Below are 22,401 nucleotides of genomic sequence, written 5' to 3' on the forward strand. Positions count from 1 at the left end.
TTTAGCATTTCTAGCTCACGGATAAGTAGTATTGACTCTACATCACAATATTAGGAGAATGTTTTTCAATGATCCAGTGGAAACTGATCAAAGAAGGCAACTCAGAACTGCTACTGAAATTTTCAGTCAATATCAAGTGACAGGGGAATTAAATGTCAAAAATCCAGATGACTCCTACACAAAAGTTATTTAGTAAATATAGTATGAATGAAAGTGAAGAATGGGTAGAAGACCCAACCTGGGTTCAAATTACCGTGTCTATGATACATACTAGCTATGATCCTGTTGAAAACATATAACTTCTCAGATCTACTAAAACACATTAGAGATAAATTTCAGAGTAAGTATCATTTTGAATTGATAGAAGGAGTCCCTACATGAATAAAATCATAGATTAATTTTTTTTTGTTAGAATGGAATTATTGCTGAGCTGTAGAGCTGGACAGTTTTCATGTCAGGAATTCTCTACTTTTAAAAAAAATCAGATTCAAACCAAAATAAAAGAGTAATTTTTATTCAAATATGCATAGCACCCACTCATTCACACATCCTAGAATCCCCATCTGTGATAATAATATTCCAATTGAATTGTGTTTATTAAATTGATTTAAAAAAACAAGCAACCAATAAGGGATTCATTAAGTACCTACTAAGCATTGGTCACTATACAGGGTAGTACTGGAGCAAAGAGTCCAGGACTGGATATATGGATCTAGGAGTCATCTGTGTAAAAGTGATAATGGAATTTAGGGACATGATGAAACCAGCAAAAAAATATAAAGAAAGAGAAATCAAGAGACCCAGGATAGAGCCTTGGTGAACATACACAGTTAGAAAATAGGACATGGATAAATATATATGTGTGTGTGCATATAATTGCATATAATATATGTGTGTATATTATGTGTGTATATATATATATATATATATATATATATATATATATATATATGTTTGCTTTGGTTTTTAAATACAAAGAATTTACTTTTAAAAATTCAAATGAAAATGTATTTTAAATATGAAACTGAATTGAAATGTTCTTTATTCTTTTAATATTCTTAGGGGAATTTCCAGATATAATGGAATCATCAGGTGATACTTCTGCAGAAACCATAGACAGTCTTTGGTCTCCTTTTGGTTCAGCATCTCCCACCCAAATGGAATCTTTGCCATTTTTCACTGGATGGAGTGACTTCTCTCAAACTGAACAAGCAGGCATATTTCCCATTGGTCAACAATGGGATCAAACAACAACTGATCAAACAACTTTGCTTCCAGGGATAGCTAGCTCTATCTATAGTCAATCTATTTCTCAAACCACAATTTCTTCAGTGACTTCAGGAAGCAGCCCACACATTTCAGGTACCCAGGCCAATGTCCAAGGGCTTGACAGAATAGACGAAGTGATGGTAGATGTTGGCTATTCTTTCACTCCAGAAGCCAGCTCAGTAGACACCACCTTAACCAGCACCTTGAAATATATTACCACTAGCTCTATGACTACAGTCACCAAAGGAAAAGAATTGGTGGTGTTCTTTAGCTTGAGAGTCACAAATGTACCCTTTTCTAATGACCTCTTCAATAAGAGTTCTCAGGAATATCAAGACCTGGAGCAACAATTCATACAGTTGGTGAGTGAACTCCTTAAAATGCTTTGAGTTTCTTTTTCTCTGTTGTTTTTTGCTTTATAGTATAATTACTGGCTCAGATAGCAATCCAGGTTAAAGGAGACATGCTCCTCTGACAGATGCTGCTGGAAACATTCGAATAGAAGGAATTCTGATCAGATCAGACAAGTGAGCTTTCCTGTAACAACCAGGGCATGCTTTGCTTTACTGTCTAATGAAAAGGGATTCATACTTAAGACTATTTAGTAACACTTCTACCTAGCTTGGCTTCCATAAAATAATCAAAGCTCTCCTAGCAAACCAAGCTTGGGATCTAGAAACAATGCTTATAAATGAGCTCCTCATAATTTATAATGCCACAAGCTAGCTTCAAGAAAATCTGACAGAAAGTGTCAAACCTTGATTGGACACACTAAATGCATTCTGATGGTTCTTCCAAATTTCTGTCAAATAAAAAGGGCTCAAATGATCAGTCTCCTTGACCCAAGTCACAGAGTGTCTTAAAAATTCACCTGATTTGTCAAGCTCATACTTACTCTGTTTGGGGATAAAGATAGTGTGTAAAAGCAGTGATTTCACTAGGATGGGAAATACTCAGAGCAGGAAACTGTACAAAAGCAAATTTTTGCTTTCTCTGAAATGTATAGTTGTAGATACTTCCCTAAAGTACTAAGACAGTAAGAGACTTGCCCAGGATCACACAGTTAATATGAATCAGAAGTAAGATGTGAAGCCAGATTTCTGAGACCAACTCTATTTTGTTTACATCAAGCTATATATCTTAATTTATTTTGAGGCATTAAAGCTGAAATTACCTGAGTTTAAATCTCACCTCAGATACATACTGTGTATGTGACTCTGAGCAAGTCATTTAACTTTTTAGTACCTCAGACAGGTCTTTAAGATTATAAATTAAAGGATAGTTGCATATTTACATCAGTAGAGTGAGTTTCCTACTCTGATGAAATCTTGGGTCAGAACCATCTCTATCCCTTCTGTCCAAAACAATGTGCAAAGCACTGTAACCCTTTGAAAATATAAAATTAAACTATTTCTGCTCTCAATAGAGCAGAAATTTTCTACTAGAAAAAAACAGCAATGGGCTACATATAAAACACCAAATCTTCAGTATTTTTGAAAATAATAAAACCAATTTTATTATACAATTCAAACAGCAATTTGACTTGCCATAAAAAACCTGGATGATAGCAGGTTCACTATGAATACTTATATTTTATGAAATGACTTGAGTTTTTGAAATGTTTTTAAGAAACATTTTTGAGAGATACAGCACGAGAGAATAGAATCTTAGACATAGACAGAGTAAGTAAGAAGATCTGTATTCTAATCCCAGTCTATATATTTACCAATTAAGTGACTTTGGGGATGTTACTTAAGTTAGAGGCAGCTAGGTGGTACAGGGCCCATATCACTGGGCTTAGAGGCAGAAGAATCCCCCTGAAGACACTTTCTAGATGTGTAACTCTGAACAAGTCACCTAACCTGTTGCTGTGGTGATGTGGTGGTTGTTCTTGCTCTTGTTTCTGTTGGTCCTTCAAGAAAAAGACCAGTCACAAAATGACAGTGCTGTCTTAATTTGAGATGAATTAGTCAGCCACAGTTTCTTTAACTCTAAAATGAGGGGGGGAGGGGAGTAATAATAGTACTTACCTACCTTTCAAGGTTCTTATAAAGACCAAATGAGATAATATTTGTAAACTGCTTAACATAGTATCTGACACATAGTAGGCACGTATTATATGTTCCTTTCCTTCCTTCCTTCTATGAGTTTCAACCTAAGTTTCATCAAATGAATATCATAATACTTGTGTACCCACTTCAGAATTATATTGAGGAAAGTATTACATAAAGTTCAGAGCATATATAAATGAATTGTTTTATTTTGTTTTGTTTTTGTAAATGTATTCTAAACTTGTACAAAACAAATGTTACATTTGAAATAGTTGATTTGAACCTTTAAAAAAAAAACATAAAGTTCTATACATCTATAGAAGTCCAAATTGTTGGCCTTGTTCTACAGGTGAGGAAAATGAGATCCAAGTTTCTGTACAAGGTTGTACAGCTGGTGATTAGTAGGCCAATGATCTTTCCAATTAAAATAGCATCATAGCTTTAGAGTTAAAAGAAATTTTAGAGGCCTTCAGGTCCTAACTTCTCAACTTATATAATAGAATAGAATTATAAAATTGGATATTATAGAATAAAATACCATAGAAGCAACACAACCTGGTAGATACAAAGCCAACCTGTCAAGAAAAAAAATGAAATTCAAGTCCTGCCTCTAACACATGCTGGCCATATGACCCCAAAGAAGTCAATTATCTTCTCAGTGGTCTAGGCAATTCTCTAGGAGCATATAAGTCATAGAGCAGTTGCTAACCTGCTTTAGTAAAAGAGATTTTTCTCATCAAGGAAATCTCTGTAACAGTGAAATCTCTATCTCAATTTAATAAAATATATTTATAATTCATAAAATGCTTTCTTCATAACAACCCTTCAAGGGAAGCACATACAAATATCATTCCCACTTTGCTAATGAAGCCCAGAAAGTTTTAGTGAGTAATGGAAGAGTTTGGATTTGAACTCAGTATTTTTCTGTCCATTTTTTTGCATTCTACCTATTGTCACTCACTCCACCACTCTTTTGAGTAAACACAAAAATAAAATGCCTCACACAATCACTAGTCTTTGATAGTACCCAACAGACTTCAAATGTAAAATGTTAAAATTTTGTTAATTTGACAATCTCAAGATATCATTTTACATTTACCAAACTGGCTAAAATGATGAAGGGGAAAGCAAAAAGTGTTGTGGGAGATATGGAAAAAGTATGACACTAATTCACTGTTGGTGGAATTGTCAATAATCCAACCATTTTAGAGAGCAATTTAGAGCTATGCCCAAAGATTAAACCACTCATATCATTTGACCCAGCAATACCATAATTGTATTTATTTTCAAAAATGAGTAGGGAAAAAGGAAAAAAAAATCTATATATTTTAAATTGTTTATAACAACTCTCTTTGTGGTGGAAATTTCAGGGATGCCCACCAACTGAACAAGTTGTGATACATAGTTGTGATGGAATGCTTTTGTGCTATAAGAAATTATGAATTCAGTCATCTTAGAAAAACATGGAGAGACTTGCATGAAATAATGAAGAACAAAATGAGCAGAACCAAGAGAACATTCTCTTTAGTAATAGTAATATTTTAAGAATAACTTTGAGCAAATAAGTCGTTTTGACTATTATAAACATCCAAATTAGATATAGAGATATGAAGAAAAACACTGTCTCCAGTAGATTAAGACAGACAGGGATTAAGTGACTTGTCCAGGGTTGCATAAACATTAAGTGTCTGAGGCTGAATTTGGACTTAAATCTTCCTGACTCCAGATGTAGTGTTCTAGCCACTAAGTCACCTCACTACCTAATTTTAGTCTTATTCATGAACAATGGGAATCCCAACTATAATATTCCTGACAAGTGGAAGCAACCCACTCTTATAGCAGTCTACTCAATTTTTTGATAGCTTTCATTGTTAAGAAGTCTTTCCTGACATTGAACCTAATTTGGCTACTTTTAAACTTCTACCCATTGTTCTTGATTCTATCTCCTGGAATAAATAGAGCAAGATGAAATGATGATTCTTCAAATTTTTAATCAAAGTGTCATGTTTTCTCGAGTCTTCTATTCATCAGAGTAAATAAACCCAATTCTTTCAATTGATCATTATACATATGAACTCAAGGCCCTTTACCATCCTAATTACCTTTCCATGGATAGTCTGTAGCTTATTAGCATCCATCTTAATACACTCAGAACTAAAAAGGAAATAAAGTTTGATAACAGCAGGCAGAATGTAATGGCATTATCAACCCCCCATTTCCAGAAGCTATGTGTCTTTATACAACCCAAGATCAAATTTAGTTTTTTTGACCATCTCATTAAGCTGCAGATTCATAAGGATCGTGCAGTCTGCTAAAACCCTTAGGCATTTTTCAAAACAACTGCTAGCTATCCATACCTCACCAATCTTGTCCTTGCAGAGCTGAATTTTTTCTGCCCAAGTGCAATATTTTACATTTATCTCTATTGAAGTACTTATTAGATTCAGCCCAATGCTTCAGCCTGACAAAATCTATAAGAACAACTTTGAATGAATAAGTAATTTTGACTATTATAAATACCCAAATTAACTATAAAAGACATGTTAAAAAAAATGCTATCTGCATCCAGAGAAAGAAATGATAAGTGGAAGTATGTATAGAATAATTTTACATATAATTTTACCTATTGTGTCTAATGGTAGACATCTAGAATGGGGAGGGAGAAAAGAGGAGGAAATATTTACATGTTTTTTTATAAATTTAAAAGGAATAGCAAGTTACTTATACATAATAGACTTTCAGTTTCATTGGACCTTTTTTATTACACTGTGCTATAAAAATGCTTGTTTCTTCCATAAATTAAAAATAAAATAAGCACATTTTAAAAAATTTAAATTGATCCCAACTCTATTACCCAATATCTTAGCTACAATTCTGTTATCCAATAGGATGACAACTAGGAAGCCATTCTTCCTAGTTTTATGTTCTATAAAGTGGCAAGCATATTATATATGCCTTTGTCATAGTCATTGATAAAAATATTAAATAACACAGAGCCAAGCACAGATCCCTGATGCATTCACCCCGGAGACCTCTTGCCATGTTGACACTGAACCAATTACACTTTGAGACTTATCATACAACCAGTCCTGAATATATCTGATTGTATTATCACCTGTATGATACAAAATATTTGTCAAAAGCTTTGCAAAAAATCTAGGTAAACTCTATATCATTCCTGCAATCTTGGAAACAAAAAAAATGGGGTATGGCTGCCATGACCTGCTCTTGATAAAACCATATCTGCTTCCCTACCTAAATGATTCATTTTTTTAATGAACTGTTCTAAAATTTTTTCAGAAATCAAACTTAATTTCATTACTTAGGAAGACTTGGGTCCTCAAATACACGAATTTTGTGAGAACAAGCATGTCCCTTAACTCTCAGGTAGCTATCTGAGACTCTAAATTTCAGGGCAAGTAAAAGGCATTGGTAAAAGGAATTTCTGCATTGGAGATTCCCTAAAACAATGAAAGCAAATATACAGTCTGAAGAAAAATGTGCAAATCACTGTGTTAGATTCTAGGAACACAAAAAACAATAATGAAATTGTGTCTGCTTTCTCAGTTTACTTCTGCTATCTCCCATTCACTTGGGTTTTAAGTAATTTGGTCTTCTGCCTCATATGGCACATGTAATTAGCTGCTCAGTTATATTATTCTTAATTGAACTTGACTTTCTAATTTTGTTGCTAAATATTTTCTTTTTTACAAAAATGAAACTTTACTCTGTGTAATCCATCTTAAGGAAAACTATCATCTATCCATGTCCATATATAACAAAAAGAAGTAAATATTGGACATAATCATGGCAAATGGAATACTAATAGTGCTCAACTGTAGTAATAACTCCCCCAAAAAAATATTCCTAGAATTTATGTCACAGGTAATAAAAAGTGAGTGTAAATGGAATTAACAGCATCTGAGCACTTAGGAGATAGTTAAAAGCAAACTCACTTTTTCCTTTGCAGCTGCTTCCCTATCTGAGCTCCAATCTTACAGGATTTAAGCACCTTGAGATCCTCAACTTCAGAAATGGGAGTGTGATCGTGAATAGTAAGATAAAGTTTGCAAAGTCAGTCCCTTACAACATCACGGAAGCAGTATACTGTGTACTTGAAGAGTTCTGTTCCACTGCAGCCCAGCAACTCAATCTGCATGTAGACACTTACTCTCTCAACATTGAGCCAGGTAAGAGCTTGGCACGAAATATGATAGAGAAAGAAGGCAATGTCACAGAGTAGAAAGAGAAGCCAGTTTGGAGCCAGATGACCCAAATGAAAATCTTGCCTCTATTACTTATAGCCTAAGTGACCTTATAACCTAAGCAGTTCCAGGGTCGTCTTCTTTAAAAATAAAGGGGTTAGATTGGATAATCTCTATAGTCTCTTCTAACTTTAGATTGATGACTTTTTATATATCTAAAATCTTAAGATGTCATGGTCTTTTCCTCTTCTGAGAAAGCACACTTGGCAAATCACATCTCTATATCTATAACAAATAATTAGAAAGAAAAGAAATGGCATCAGGCAAGTAAAAACTTTACTACATTATAAAGGTTGAAGGGGGGGAACATACTTGCTGCTTCACAAACGTCAGACCTTTAATCTTGAGAAGTAAACTTATGCAATGTACATTCAAAATCCAAAATATGTAGCCTGTAGCCATGGTCATTTACATTCTGCAGAAATTCCATAGCTCCGTCCTCTGAAGGCAACAATCACTGGAGGCTCACATCCTTCCAAACACAGATTTACAATTTCATACTTAACTAACAGAATAGCCTTTTCATAACACAATTCAGTATGGAATTGGCAGTATCCTAAAAAGAAAGAAAAAATATTCAGTGGAATTCAACCCTGAGAAAAGTCTTCTGCATCTTAGAAGAAAATGGGATTTAAATTTTTGCTTCCATTGTGCTCTGAAGTCTGCATCCATACAGAGGCATCAGTGTATAGAGTGTATGTATCCTCTACATCCTCTGAGGATTCATCCCTTATGTCTATATGCCTACACAATTGCAAATAAGCATTTTGCCAAGGAATAAATAAACCAGGGTGTGCTGCTGCATGAGGCAATTATCTTAACTAGAGGCTGGTTTGAACTTTGTTTAAAAATTAGGGAATTATATTAAAGAAAAATCTGATTAAGGATCCTATGTGCACTATCTCTCCTAGTACTGACACTTTCATGCTAGCTAGATAACTTTAAAGAAATCAATCTGTCCATTCCTCTGTTGTCTCCTCTGTAAAATAAAAATAATATTTATGCAACCTACATCATAGGGTTGTTACAGAATCTTAGATCTACAGCTGGAAAGGAACTTATATTTTATCAAAGCCAGTGCCTCATTTTATTGATGAGGAAAATGGGATTCAGAATTTAGGTGACTTACTAAGGGTCACCCAGCTAGTATATGTCTAGAGCAGGATTTAAATTCAGATCTAGTGCACTATCTGTGAGAGTCATTATTATCATAGATGCAAATTATATTTCTTCTGCTTAGTAGAGAGCCTATCAAATAACTATTTCTTCCCTTCCTCCCCCCCAAAAATAAAAATTATCATCTGGTAAGCAGCCTTCTGGCAATGAGCCTCTCTGAATTTGCCTGGACTTTTCCTTGCAAAGAAAAGGCTCACAATCTATTATCATATTCACAAACTAAGCCTTTCCAGAATTGCAGGACCACAAGTCAAAGCTTGTGATATTCTGGCATAACCTTGAGAACCCATAGTCACCCACAAACTCAAATGAGGCCTTGGAGAAGGCTGTTAGTGAAGTAAGTAAAAAACATTAGTGACTGGCAATGAATCATTCCCAATGAATCTCACAAATGAACAAAAGTTTCTCTTTGACTATGAATTAGTCTAGTGATGAGACTTTAACATCCTCTCTATTTTACTGTTGTCTAACAATACAGAGAAGAAGGCAAGAGGGAATGAGGTAGAGAGATGCTTTGGACCAAAGCCAGAATGTTGGCTCTGTTGGGAAACAGTTTACCTTGAGCAGAGGCAGCCTTTGTGCTCTCTTCTTTAAAATTCTGGTGCATTTTAGTAAATATAGCTCTTTAAAAACCAGAAAGTTATAGCTAAGCATTCAGCATTGGAATTTGATTTGCTTTCCTCCAAATGGTGGAAAAGTTACCCTAAAAAAAATGAATCTATGGACTATTAATCTTATGACCACTCCTCATCACAAACAAGGGAAAATGTCCTCAAACTAGGAAATTGACTTCAAATTTTAGTGATGACCTACTATGTGAGAGAGGCACCTTGGATGATACAGAAAAACATAAATACCCACACCCTCAGAAACCTTTAAATCTACTTGACAAGAAAGAAAATAAATATATTTTAAATATAATATTTCAAGGAGTTTGATTTTTATATAGATAATAAGAGCCAAAACAGTGTAGAGGAGGGAGAAATCATGATCCAGAGCATCAGACAAGGCTTCATGAAGGAGGGGGCATCTGAATTAAGTTCTAAAGCAAAGGAAACAGCTCAACAGATAGAAATGCAAGAGGAGAGGAGGTGCATTTTAGAAATTCAGGGGGGCAAGACTAAAAGCATGGACACATGAAAGAAAAGGGTAAAAATGGAGGATGAATAATAGTCCTGACTAGGACATATTAGGTGAATAATAGTATGAGATAAGACTAGACTCAGATTGTAGAGGACCCAAAATGTAGTCCTCAGGAGATATCCAAGTTCCAATTTATGGGAAGAAATGGAATAAGCATAGAAGGAAGAATCCCTAGATAATGGAGAGAATATTAAGGGTGGAAAAAACAACAAAAAATTCACAGTGTTTGAAAGAATAGATAGTATATAATTGAATCCAAAATAGAATAGGACCAGAATAATAATACTGAGAGAAAATGGTAGTAATAGCAGATTATGGCTATATAAGGCTGGTGTTCTGAGGAGGTCTGTACCCTTCTGCTCAGAGACACAAGTCCAAATGAGAAAGAATTCGTGAACCCCAAAGTCTGTGGCCAAAAAGGAAGTTTTATTTTTCACTAAGAAGCTCTGTCTTAGTGGGCAAATCTCTTAATGAAGAAATTTGCAAAGAATGAGTTAACAAAACCTATTCTGCAAGCAGATCTTAGCGGGCAGTTTGAGTTGATTATCAGACCAAGATCTCCCAATTGAATGAAAATCACTTTGAAGACTTTTTTCAGAATTTAGAGTTTCCTGAATGGGTATCCGGCTACCCAAAAGATCAACTGGGGGTTATTTGCCTGAGATTTCCAATTGAATGATGCTGCTTAATTAGGAAAAAGGTTTGTCTGGAAAATATGCCTTCTCCCAGACACTCTGGAGTCTGAGACTTCCAATCTCCCTTCTTTCACAGTTTTTACAGATTAAAGAGGACATAATTTCAGAGTTCACCCACCTCATTTACATCCACAAATCAAGTGCTAATGTAAACACATTAAGGATTAATAATATGAAGAGCCTTGGAGAGAAGGGGAGCCACCAGGTTGCATGAGTTGCGAAGCACCTCCCCATGTCAGAAATGGAGCAGGTCAGACTCCTATGCCAGAAAATAATAGAATGAGGTCCATGGAGCTCTGGCTATTTCTGTAGTTGACAATTTTGTCCTAATCATCATTTTCATAATATAAGTAATTAATAATCTGTGAAATCAGAAATCAGTATAAAACATAAGAACTTGAAATTCAGATACAAGCACACCTTGTTTTAGTGTGCTTCACTTTATTACACTTGCAGATATTGCATTTTTACAATATTAAAGGTTTGTGGCAACCCTGCAACAATCAATTCTATTGGGGCCATTTTCCAAAAGCATATAGTCATATTGAAGAGGGAACCCCAAAACTCTGAAAAATCCATAAAGGAGAAAACTTTCTTCAACTCTGCCTCAGTGAGGGGACTCCACCCCAAGCACAAATAGTTTCATCTTTGTTATCTGGGTGGGGTCAGCTAGGTCCTGAAACCCATTGAATTCATTTCAAATTCTAACCCTAGCTGAAACCCAGGGAGGAGCCAACCTGGGACTCCACCCATGAGCCCCCTTGGGCTTGTAGCCAAAACCCCTATTATAAAGAGCCAAACTAAAACCCTCTCTTTGCAGAGGTTCCAAACATACCAGTCCTCTTGGCACCTCTAGGAGCTTCTGCCCACTGTAATACTGCTTCCAGTGCTAACCTCTCTTTACCTATTTCCTTTAGGACTTTAACTTTACTTCCAATCCGCATAATAAACCTCTTTAGTCAATCTAGGTTTTCGGGTCTGTAAATTCCTTTACAGAGGACTCTGTGCTGCCAGAAAGGGAATCCTCAGAGCTCCCTATCCTTGTGCCTCCACTAGACCTCATTTAACTCCCTGACCACCAGAAACCCTAATTTCAAATCTAAACATCATCAATATCATGTATGGCTGGCTGGAACAACTTGCCCTTTTTGCAGTAAAATAAAATAGGTGGTACAATGCATTGAGCACTGGGCCTCAAATCAGGAAGTCTAACCTCATAAACTTACTACTTAAATGACCCTTAACCTCTATTTGCTTCAGTTTCTTCATTTGTCACTTAACTTCTATTTACTTTAGTTTCCTCATCCATCATGTGGGAATAATAGTGCTTGTCTCCAAGAGTTACTATTGTGATGCCAGAGAAATTGAGGCAAGATAGAGATTAGAGAGTTTTTAATATTTTATTAATTGAAGAGTTTGATTGACTGGACAGGACCCTTGTCTCAAAGTATCCATTGGAAAATGTGAGAATCCCAGGGTTTTTTAATATAGGACTCTAGAAACAAAGGAAGAAAAGAGCAGGAAGTTTCAGGACCATTTGGTTCTAGCAGGATGGAGGGAAAGCTATAAATTCTTACTAGGAAGCCAGAATCAGGATGTCTGAATAAACAAAAGTAAAGGTGTCAGTGAGGTATCCAGGATAGTCTTTTTTTTTTTTTTTTTTTTTTTTTTTTTTTGGTATGTTCAGAGTGGGTAGTGCCATAAATTCTTAATGACAGAAGGAGTTAGGAGCCATGAAGTCTGAACTCCCTCTTATCTTGAGTTTTGCATTAACAATTTATAACTTAGAACAAGTGGCCCTCAGTCTTAATGTACCCGAGGGGTGTTTTGCAACTAAGGGGATTGAGGCAGAAGAGTTAAGGAAACTGAGGCAGAACAATTTAGGGAAACTCAGTCAGGACAATTAGGGAAACTAATGCAGGGAAACTGAAGTAGAACAGTTCAAGGAGACTATGGCATAACTTTATGATTATTAAATGACATATTTGTAAAGTATTTGCTATATTCCTATCACAAAGTAAGTATTACATAAATGTTAATTACCATTAAGATTATTATTAAAGCACTTAGTACAATGCCTGGAACATAGTAGGCACTATATAAATGTTAGTTATTGTCTTTATTATTATGTGTCAACCTCTTCATGAATTTTTTCCTGCACCAAGTTACTTTGTATCTGTTTGAATATGTTTCTATATCTATAAATGTCCTTGCTGTATCTCCTAATAGAATATAAACTCCTTGAGTGGAGGAACTGTTTTGGTTTTGCATTGTATTCCTATTATCTGGCATTTAGTAGGTACTTAATAGGTGCTCCTTGATTCTGGTGCAGCAGAAATGATTGCCTTCCTTCTCTTAAAGTCACTTATCTATTAAACCCTGCTTTATGTTAGGCACTTTCTGGAAACATCAAGAGGAATTGCTCTAGAGATATAATATCAAAAGGACAAGTAAAATACAAGCTGAAACAAAATACTACAGAAAGTCAAAGACAATTAAAAACAATGAACAATTTTAAAGGGAACCTATATGTACCTTGTACTATTCACTGTTACAGTCCAAGCAATCTGCAAGATAAATAGGAAGTCATTATAATTTTCTTGCTAGAAAAGTGTCATGAAGATTGTGGAGAGTTGCAAAAAAATATTCTGCTAGTGATGTTTGAAGGGAGAATAAAAATACTTAGAATAGTAAATTAATGGAGAAGATCTCCTAGAAGCTGTTAATTTAGACTAGCTGAAACATGATTAATGAACCAGTATATGTAGCCAGCAGAACTAGAAAGCAATGACTTCTTTAGAGGTCAAATAAACAAAACCAACAAGATTCTATTGATTCTTCTCAGTATATCAAAAATGATCGATCCAAAAGAAACTGGAAAATATGGAAATATTTAGTGAGCAGAGACCTTCTGATAAAACAGAAAAGGAACTACATATGTAGTCAAATTCTCATCTTGACACTTGCTAACTATATGATTTGACCTGGCAAATTAAGATAAAGTGGTTGTGAGTCATATCAGTGATAATGATGAATTTCATGAGCAAAACTCTGGCATTGAACTCAGAAGGGGCTGAGTTCATATTTTGCCTCAAAAACATATGAGCTCTCTAGGATATCACTACTCTAGACATGTTTCTTCATCTATAAAGTAAGTGAATTGAACTAGATGGTTTCTCAAGTCTAATAGTCTGTGATTCTTAAAAGAACCCTCAAAAAGACCATAATAGTCTCTTCCCTTTCATTCACAATAATAATCCCACAACAGCAATCCCACTCTCCAGGTAGTGACTTAGTTCCATAGCTAGTAAGTTTTAGAAGGAAGACTAGACTTTCTATTCTATCTTATTGCTACTCAGTCATCCACAGTGTCATCTGAAGGGATCACCACAGCATCAGTATAAAAGTCAGGGGAGATAGCTCCGAAGGAGACAGTCTTATTACTTATCTATTCTTCTGGCTTCCAAGAAGGATTTGAGAGAACTAAATGGAGGATAGGAGTTGAAGATCTTAAGGACGAGACAAACCACAGTGGCAGAGGCAAAGAAGGGTCCCTGTTTTAAAGAACAGCTAAGTGGTACAGCAAATAGAGCACTGAGCTTGGAGTCAGTAGTAACTAAATTCAAATCCAACTTCAAATACTTACTGTGTGACCCTAGACAAGTGACTTAACCTCAGTTTGCCTGTTTCCTCATTTTATAGGATGAGAAATAATAATAGTATCTACCCCCACAAGGTTATTATGAAGATTGAATGAGGTAAAGATTAAAAGCACTTAGGATAATGCCTGGCAGGTGGTAAGAATTATATAATTTTTAGTGGTGATTATGATGATGATGATGATAGAAGATATATAACATAGCAAGAAAGAAAGACCTTTGGACTCTAAATCAAAAAAAAATGGATACAAATACAAACTTTGAGGGTTCCCCCTTTCTTCCCCCCCCTCCCTCTCCCACACCCCCCCCCCTGTGCTATGGGAGGAAGTGACTTAGCTCCGTTTCCTCATCCATAAATAAGAATTCTAATAATCTGCTTCCTATTTCAACAAATGAATAGCAGAGAAATCGAAAGATATAGGGATATTTTAAAAGCAGATTATTGGAAGATAATTACAAACAGAAATTGTCTTAAATCAGAAACCTCTTTCCCTTATACAGATTTTTTTTTCATTGGCAAAGAGAATGACTATTTGATGCTGCATGCAAGATAGAGTGAATCAAGAAAAAAAAGATGAAGGCCTCCCTTTGAACTTCATTCATATATAAGAATACATACATGCAACTTTGCTCAAATTCTGACTGTACAAGGCCTTTGGTGGGAACCTGCTTAATGCGAAACAAAGGCAACTGAGCAACATGGCCTCATTTCATGTAAAAAAGATAGAAAAGCTGCCATGATTAAATAACTCTTTGACTATTGGCCTCTAGCAAGGTGAAGAGGCATGGCCAACAAACAATTTGCCACATCATTTATCCATAAGAACTTTCAGCAAGAATTACTGAAAACTAAGGATCTTACAACCAGAAAATTAGGAGGTCAAAGACTATTATAGCAAGACACCTTGGAGGAGAGAAAGAAATTCTAATCTAAGAGAGGAGGTTAGAAATTAGAAGAAAGGGATGCACATGAGGAAAGGATGGAATAATAATAATAACTAACATTTATTTAGCACTTAGTATATAGCAGGCAGTATGTTAAATACTTTGCAATTATTATCTCATTTGATCCTCATGACTACTCTGGGAATTTAGGTAATATTATTATCCCCATTTTATAGTTGAAAAAACTAGAGTAACAGAGGTTAAATAACTTGCTCAGAGTCACACAGCTAGAATGTGTTTCTGGTCAAATTTGAACATAAGCCTTACTGACTCCAAGCCTTGCATTCTATCCACTGTGCCATCTAGTTGCCTAGCCCAGAAGGATGACAGAAAAACTTTGATCTAAGGAATAAATAAACTGGCCTTCCCAAATATGGGGAGTTAGATCTTCTAGGAAGGAAAAACTTTATTTTGCTTCAAGGAATGATGTGTATTCTCAAAGTTTCCCACTATATCAGGGGTCATCTAAGTCATTCTAATCTATATTTGACCACTGGACCTCTCTCTGGAGGAGAGAGTGAGGCTATTGACTTTACATAATTCTCCCTCATTTAAATCCCATTCACTTGCAAATCATGACATTAGTTTCCTGGTATCATGGTCTTTGAAAATGAAAGACCAACAACTACAAACTGAGAGGTTTAAACAAGGTAATGTCCAAAACTGCTTCAAGCTCTAACATTTATCATTATCATCATCATCATTATTGTATGATTCAGTTTTAAAACAAAGATGATTTACTTCATGATTTACTCTAGTGAGAGGGAACATATAATCCTCAGCTCACATTTATATCCACAGAACAATTTAATGAATAGAGACAGACTCAAATGCACACTAAGACACAGGTGAATAAAAATGAATAATTACATACCATCTCTATGTGGCTATGCATAAGACTCTTCTGCCAACTTTCTGTTATCATTAGTGTTTGGACGACAATTGAAAGATCCAAAATAATCCACAAAACAGACTACTCCTGGTTAATGAATAACAGACTATATTGTTTTTGCTGTATAATAATAAGTATATGCATAAAACATATCTAAATATGTGTGTCTGTATAAGCAAACAGAGCAGAAATAAGTCACTTTTGTGTCTTATGTCATCATTTGGGTGAGGAATGAATGGAAACTTTCACTTATCCCCTTTGTGAGATCTAAAACAGAATTCTAAAAAAATAGTTGTATTTATAACCCAAAAAGTCTATTTTAATTTCTTTATTGTTCTAGTTTTTTAATGTATAGATGAAATTGGGTTTTTCACAATGGAAGGAATGGATATTTATATTTTTAACATTTAACAAGTAAAAATTGTAAAAAAAAAAAAAAAAAAGTAGATTTAAAATCTTTTTTATTTGGTTATTATGACATCTCCAAACTTTGATTAACTCTACTTTGTTCTTTGAATATGATCATCTTTCAATCTAAATGCTGTGAACAGGGTACTGGACCTGGAGTCAGGAAGTCCTGAGTTCAAATCATCTCAGATACTTACTAGGTGTGACCCTAGGACAGTCACTTAATCTCTGTTTGCCTCAGTTTCCTTATTTTTAAAATGAGGATAATAGCAATATCTACCTTTTTTGAGGATCAAACCAAATAGTAATTGTAAAACATGAAACAATGCCTGATATATAGTATTACATAATTGCTCATTATGTTGATGATATTCATCTAACATAACACTCCATCTCTCTTTTCCATGTCTTTTCACTAGTTGCCCCCCTCTCCGCCTCTTTTGATTCCCTTTTTTTATTCCAAACTTCCAGTACTATCCTCCCTAAAACTACTTTTTAATCTATTTTGTTTATAATTTATACACATATTATATATTAAATACATATATTATATATATACATATGTTTATGCAGGCATATTTATACATACATGCATACATGTATATACATATATAGATGCATGCTTAATAACATAATACATACATACATTCCCCAACTGAATGAAAACTTCATAGGGAAATGACAATTTCACTTTACTCTTTGGACCTGTTGGTGCTTATCAAATTCTTGTTAACTGATTGACTGATATATTTAACTCAAAATGTTCTGATTTGTAGAACAGCTAATTAAAATATCCTGCTATAATCCCTACACTAAAACTAAAGATAATTAGTCATTTTTCCTTAGGAATAAGATTCCCCAAAAAAGAGAATAAACAGGTTCTGACCTATATTGGTAAAGGGAATTTTCTTACTGGAAGTTTCTTACATAAGTCATATCGTAACTCCCTCTACCTTTTCTTCACCTACTAAAGTAATCTCTGAGTGAGAACTCTATATGGTTTATCATATTCTGTTTCCCGGAAAAAAAAAAAGTTTTATAGGACACTACCTGAGACCTAGAGTAGAATAATGGGACTTGCTCCCTGGAGCACCCAGTATTCAGATCGATGCAATTCCATTATCCATGAATTGGAATGAAACTAGTAATAACAAGTGTAATTAACAGAGATTATTGAAGTGGAGATGTTGCAAGAATTGACTGTTGTTAGGACTACCTCTATCATAATTACTAAAAGGGAACAAATAGGTAGAATGGAAAGACTGTTGTTTTCAAATGTTCTCAATGAAGCCTGGAGTAATCAGTCCTTGGATAATTGAGACTTGGATACTGGGTGCCCTCAGCTTCTATATATAACCAAGGTCATATTGACATATAAATTCATGAAAATTTAATGAATATTTGTCTCCAAACTTAATAGAAAAACTACTTTTGATATTGTTTTGTGTCTATGATCTCATTAATTTATATCTTTCCACTAAGCAATCCACATTTTTGCATGCTTAGGAAATTATTGTCCATTTCTTTTCATGAATTTCCCAAAAAGGATAGGTTTATGATATATACCTGCTGAACATACTTTTTGTTGTTGTTGTTCAGTCATTTTAATTGTCCAATATTACATGGCCTCATTTGGGATTTCCTTGGCAAAGAGAAAGGAGCTTGCCATTTCCTTCTTCAACTCCTTTTACAGATGAAGAAAGTGAGGTTTTCTGAGACTTACAGAGGAGAAAACTGTATTCAGGGTAGGGCACACAGTTAGTACTTGTCTGAAGTTGTATTTGAATTCAGGTGTTCCTGACTCTATGCCTAATGCTTTATCCACTGTGCCAGCTACCTGCTTTAAATATACATCACTGAAGTCATTATTGTGTATGAAATTTGTTTCCTCTACCAAATTCCCTTTAAAACACTAATTTCTCTTGGATGTTTTTCCTACATATATCCACATACCTTCAAATTCCAGAATTGATCTACAAACTTTTCATAGCAACATAAAAGGGAAAAGAACACTCATTCCCTTCCCTGTTCTAAAGGTGAAAAAACCATTGTTCCAAAATGTTATAAACACAAAGCAGACACAATAGAGGAAACCAAGATGTCTGCCTATAATCCTAAAGGTTTAATTACATTGGCTATGTGAACATGAACAAGTCATTTAATCCCATTTGACTCAGTTTCCTCATCTGTAAACTGTTCTGGAGAAGGAAATAACAAATCATTCCAATATTTTTGCCAAGAAAAACCCAAATGAGGTCACAAAGAGTAACCACAACCAAAAGCAATTGAATAACAACAATATGACACAAATTTTAGCATAATGTTTACCCAAACTCAGATGAATGAATGAAATGAATGAATGAAACTCTTGATTCTAAATTGTGATTTTTGAAAGAGATACCTGCATATAGTGTTTATTCTCTGAGTATTCTAATAGACAGAGACATAAATAACATTAAAGTCTTGGGAATACATTTAATAAGAATGGAATTAGTTCTCCAAAAAATAATTGTAATCTCATTGATTAGAAATCAGCTTGGAGTTTTTGGTTATTCCAGAGAATAATTTCCTTTGCTTCATTGTTGTTGATTTTTTTGTAGTTCCATATGAAGTTTTTTATCCAAATATTATTCATTTACTTCTAATTAATAGGAAGTATTTCTTCAACTATCCCTTTCAATGTCAACTATTATAACATTCCCTTATTTTCTCACTATCTCCTCCTCACTGCTCTCTCTCCAATTCCTATTTTTTTAAAAAAATTAACATTATTACATTTCTGATATTTCAATCAGATAACATAAGGTTTGTTTTCTTTTTTATTCAATTATTCTCCAAAATTCCATGAAAAATTTCTCATTTCTCTAGATTTATATGTATATATATGTACCCGCACACACACACACACACACACACACACACACACACACATTCTGACCAAGTCCAAACCTCTAATGTTATAGATTAGGAAGCTTGGATAAAGAAAGGATAAGGGATTTGTCCAGAATCATACATCGTAATTGCTTTCAGTTCTTCATGTATAAAGAAAGTTCCTAAGATTTATTTTAAAAGTATAGAAAAGTAGACTGCTGTTGAGGGACAAGGAAGGAGAGAGTGATAGAATGTTTTTGCTTCTAGTTCCAAGAGAATCAGAGACAGAGAAAAAAAAAATTACCATAGTCATTTCCTTCCAAATTTTGACAAGCATCTGAATTTTTTGTTGCATCCTCATATGCTGTGGGGATGAGCTATATGTTTGTCCAAATGCCACCTGTCATAGGACTGACACAAAGTGAATGTGGCATATTCCTTCAGTTCCTTTGGATTTATAATTCACTTTCTGCAAACCTCCTGAGTGATTGTATCCATAAATTTAAAGGTAAACAAATGTTAGAACTTTATGTGATTCATCAACTAAAAAACCAAATAAATCATGGTCAATTCAGTATTCAGCTGACATCCCAAGTAACTAAAGCCCTCTTTCATTTGAAATGTAATGAAAATTCTTCAGAAGCATCAAGGTTTTTATGCCAGTTATCTGTGCAAGTTGAAGATTTCTGAAATGCAGACTCATACATAAGTTATCTTCTCCTTGCATTCAGAAGGAAGCTCCTCAAACTTATGCAGATACAGCATAAAACTAGTGAGTGGGAAAATTTTAAATTAATTACAGACTTACAGCTAAAGTAGAGATCAACATTCTTGCTGATGTTCTCATAAACTCATCATCTTTGGAAAATATCAAATGTTCAAAACTAATCTACATTCCTAGAAAATGGTTATAGTGATGAAGAGAAATTATACCAGTATTCCAATTCAATAAAGTAGATTTTATCTGCTCAGGCATAGTTATTATCAAATTCATTTTAACTGTTTTAGCAAGAGTTTTACCCAGGTAGATATTACAATAAATTAAGTTTCCTCTCAATAAAATTTGCCATATTCTTAGAATGTGAGTTGTTCACTCATAAAAAACAAATGCAAGCAATCCAAATTGTTTTAGAATGATCACTTTATAAACATCTGACTTTAAAACACCCCATAGAAATGTCCCATCTACATTATAAATGTCAATTCAGAGAGGGACTCATCAACCCAGGTAGCTCAATATCCCCCATTTTGCTGTGCTTCCAGGAATTTGTCTCCCTTGTCACTATTGACCCTATCTTGCTAGAGAATACACCTTTCTCAAGGGTCTCAACCATCAGGGCTTTTTTTCCTCATTTCCCATATCTCTCTTAAGTCATTCACTTTCACAGATCTACAATGCTGCTAAGGAATCTGTCTCTACCACCCCCAAGATATTAGATAAATGAAATGTCATTGTAGATATCATGCCAGTACAATATTAGAATAGTCTTTAGTGGGTAAAGTTACCAGTCAATCCAAAGAGAATAAAGATGAAAGTGTGACTTTCCTACTAAAAACTCAACAACCTGTAGCATCAAACTATTTAATCAAACATTGTCCTGGAAAATAGGAACATCAAAGGGGATTTCCCCAGGAAGATACTTTTTATTTCATTAAACAGGATAAGCTATGGTTCTGCTCCCAAATTTTTCTCCTATCACTGCCTAAATCACATCATTATAGTTTCCTCCTTTTGAACTATAACAATCTAAGCTCCAAATGTCACTCTTAAAAATAAAAATGCTCCCAAGAAGTTAATTATACTGTCACTGTCATGCTTTAACTACATGGTATGAATAAGGGCTCAACTAGTTAGAGATCTGAAGATTGCAAGCTTTTATAGGAAGGAAGAAAAAAAGGAAGGCAGGAGAGAGGGAGGAAGGAAGGAAGGAAGGAAGGAAGGAAGGAAGGAAGGAAGGAAGGAAGGAAGGAAGGAAGGAAAATAGCTTTGATAGAACAGATCTTTATTATCTCTCTCTCTCTCTTTTTTTTTTTTTTTTTTTTTAGTATGCTGTTTATATTTACCATAGTTTTCCTTACAAGGATCAAGTGTTTTTTTTAATATCAAGTGTCTTTTAATTTCATAATGTAGTTGCCATCTACAGTGAACTTTGAACCCAATAATATAATATCTGATACTGCTTCCATTTCATCTCTTTTTATTTGCCAGGAAGTAATGGGACCAATTGCCAAGTTTTTACTTTTTGTTGATGTTAAGCTTCAAACCAGCTTTTACATTCTTCTCTTTCACTTTCATTAATAAGAGACTTCTTAACTTCTCACTTTCTGCCATGGAAGTGATATTGTCTGCATATTTGAAATTGTTGATTGTTGTGTTCAAACCGCTGAGCTACCCTTATATTAAGAAGATTTGGCTTAGTCAATGGAGAGCTAAGCCCTAGAAAAGCTCCCATCTAATAGGAGGATCAAAAAGAGACAGTATTTATAAAAGCACTTAGCATAGTATTTGTCACATAATAGGCACTTAATAAATGCTTGTTCCTTGTTTCTACTACATCTTCAAACTGCTGTTTCATAATTCAATATTCTATCTAAGAAGATAAAAATACTTAGCAGTGTCAAAAGCTTTAATTTCATTAATAGATAGGGTTCTGTAAATTCAATATCTCATACAAAAAGATCAAATCCCTTGGTCTAATCAAAGGGTTCAATAACAAAAATAAATATGATTCTATCAATGGGAAAGATAATAAACTTTAGGATACAGCTACCTTGCTACTATACCCTAAGAACCACTGGCCTTTTCCATCTGCCCTTCAACTGAACCTTTCTATATGTGTCATCTCTCCATGTCAGAATCGATTCCTCAAGAGAAGGAACTAACTAGGTTTTTATTTGCAAGCCAGGAACATAATACAGTGTTTGGCACATAATAATCACTTAATAACTGCTTTCTCATTCATTCAAGAAAATATTTCACATTCCACCCAGTAATGCAAATCATAATGCCATCAGTCAATTATCAAG

At 34.4% G+C, this 22,401-nt stretch overlaps 1 protein-coding gene across 1 annotated transcript in view; it reads left to right on the plus strand.

Moving 5' to 3' along the window:
* The window catches only part of IMPG1 (interphotoreceptor matrix proteoglycan 1), a 280,357-nt gene that overhangs the window by 248,896 nt on the left and 9,060 nt on the right, over positions 1–22,401 (plus strand). The window contains 2 exon segments of the mRNA XM_031968606.1: positions 1,063–1,631; positions 7,291–7,510. Coding sequence (XP_031824466.1) covers positions 1,063–1,631; positions 7,291–7,510 — 789 coding nt within the window.

This window comes from Sarcophilus harrisii, chromosome 4 (assembly GCF_902635505.1).
Source record: "Sarcophilus harrisii chromosome 4, mSarHar1.11, whole genome shotgun sequence".
NCBI classification, from domain to species: Eukaryota; Metazoa; Chordata; class Mammalia; order Dasyuromorphia; family Dasyuridae; genus Sarcophilus; species Sarcophilus harrisii.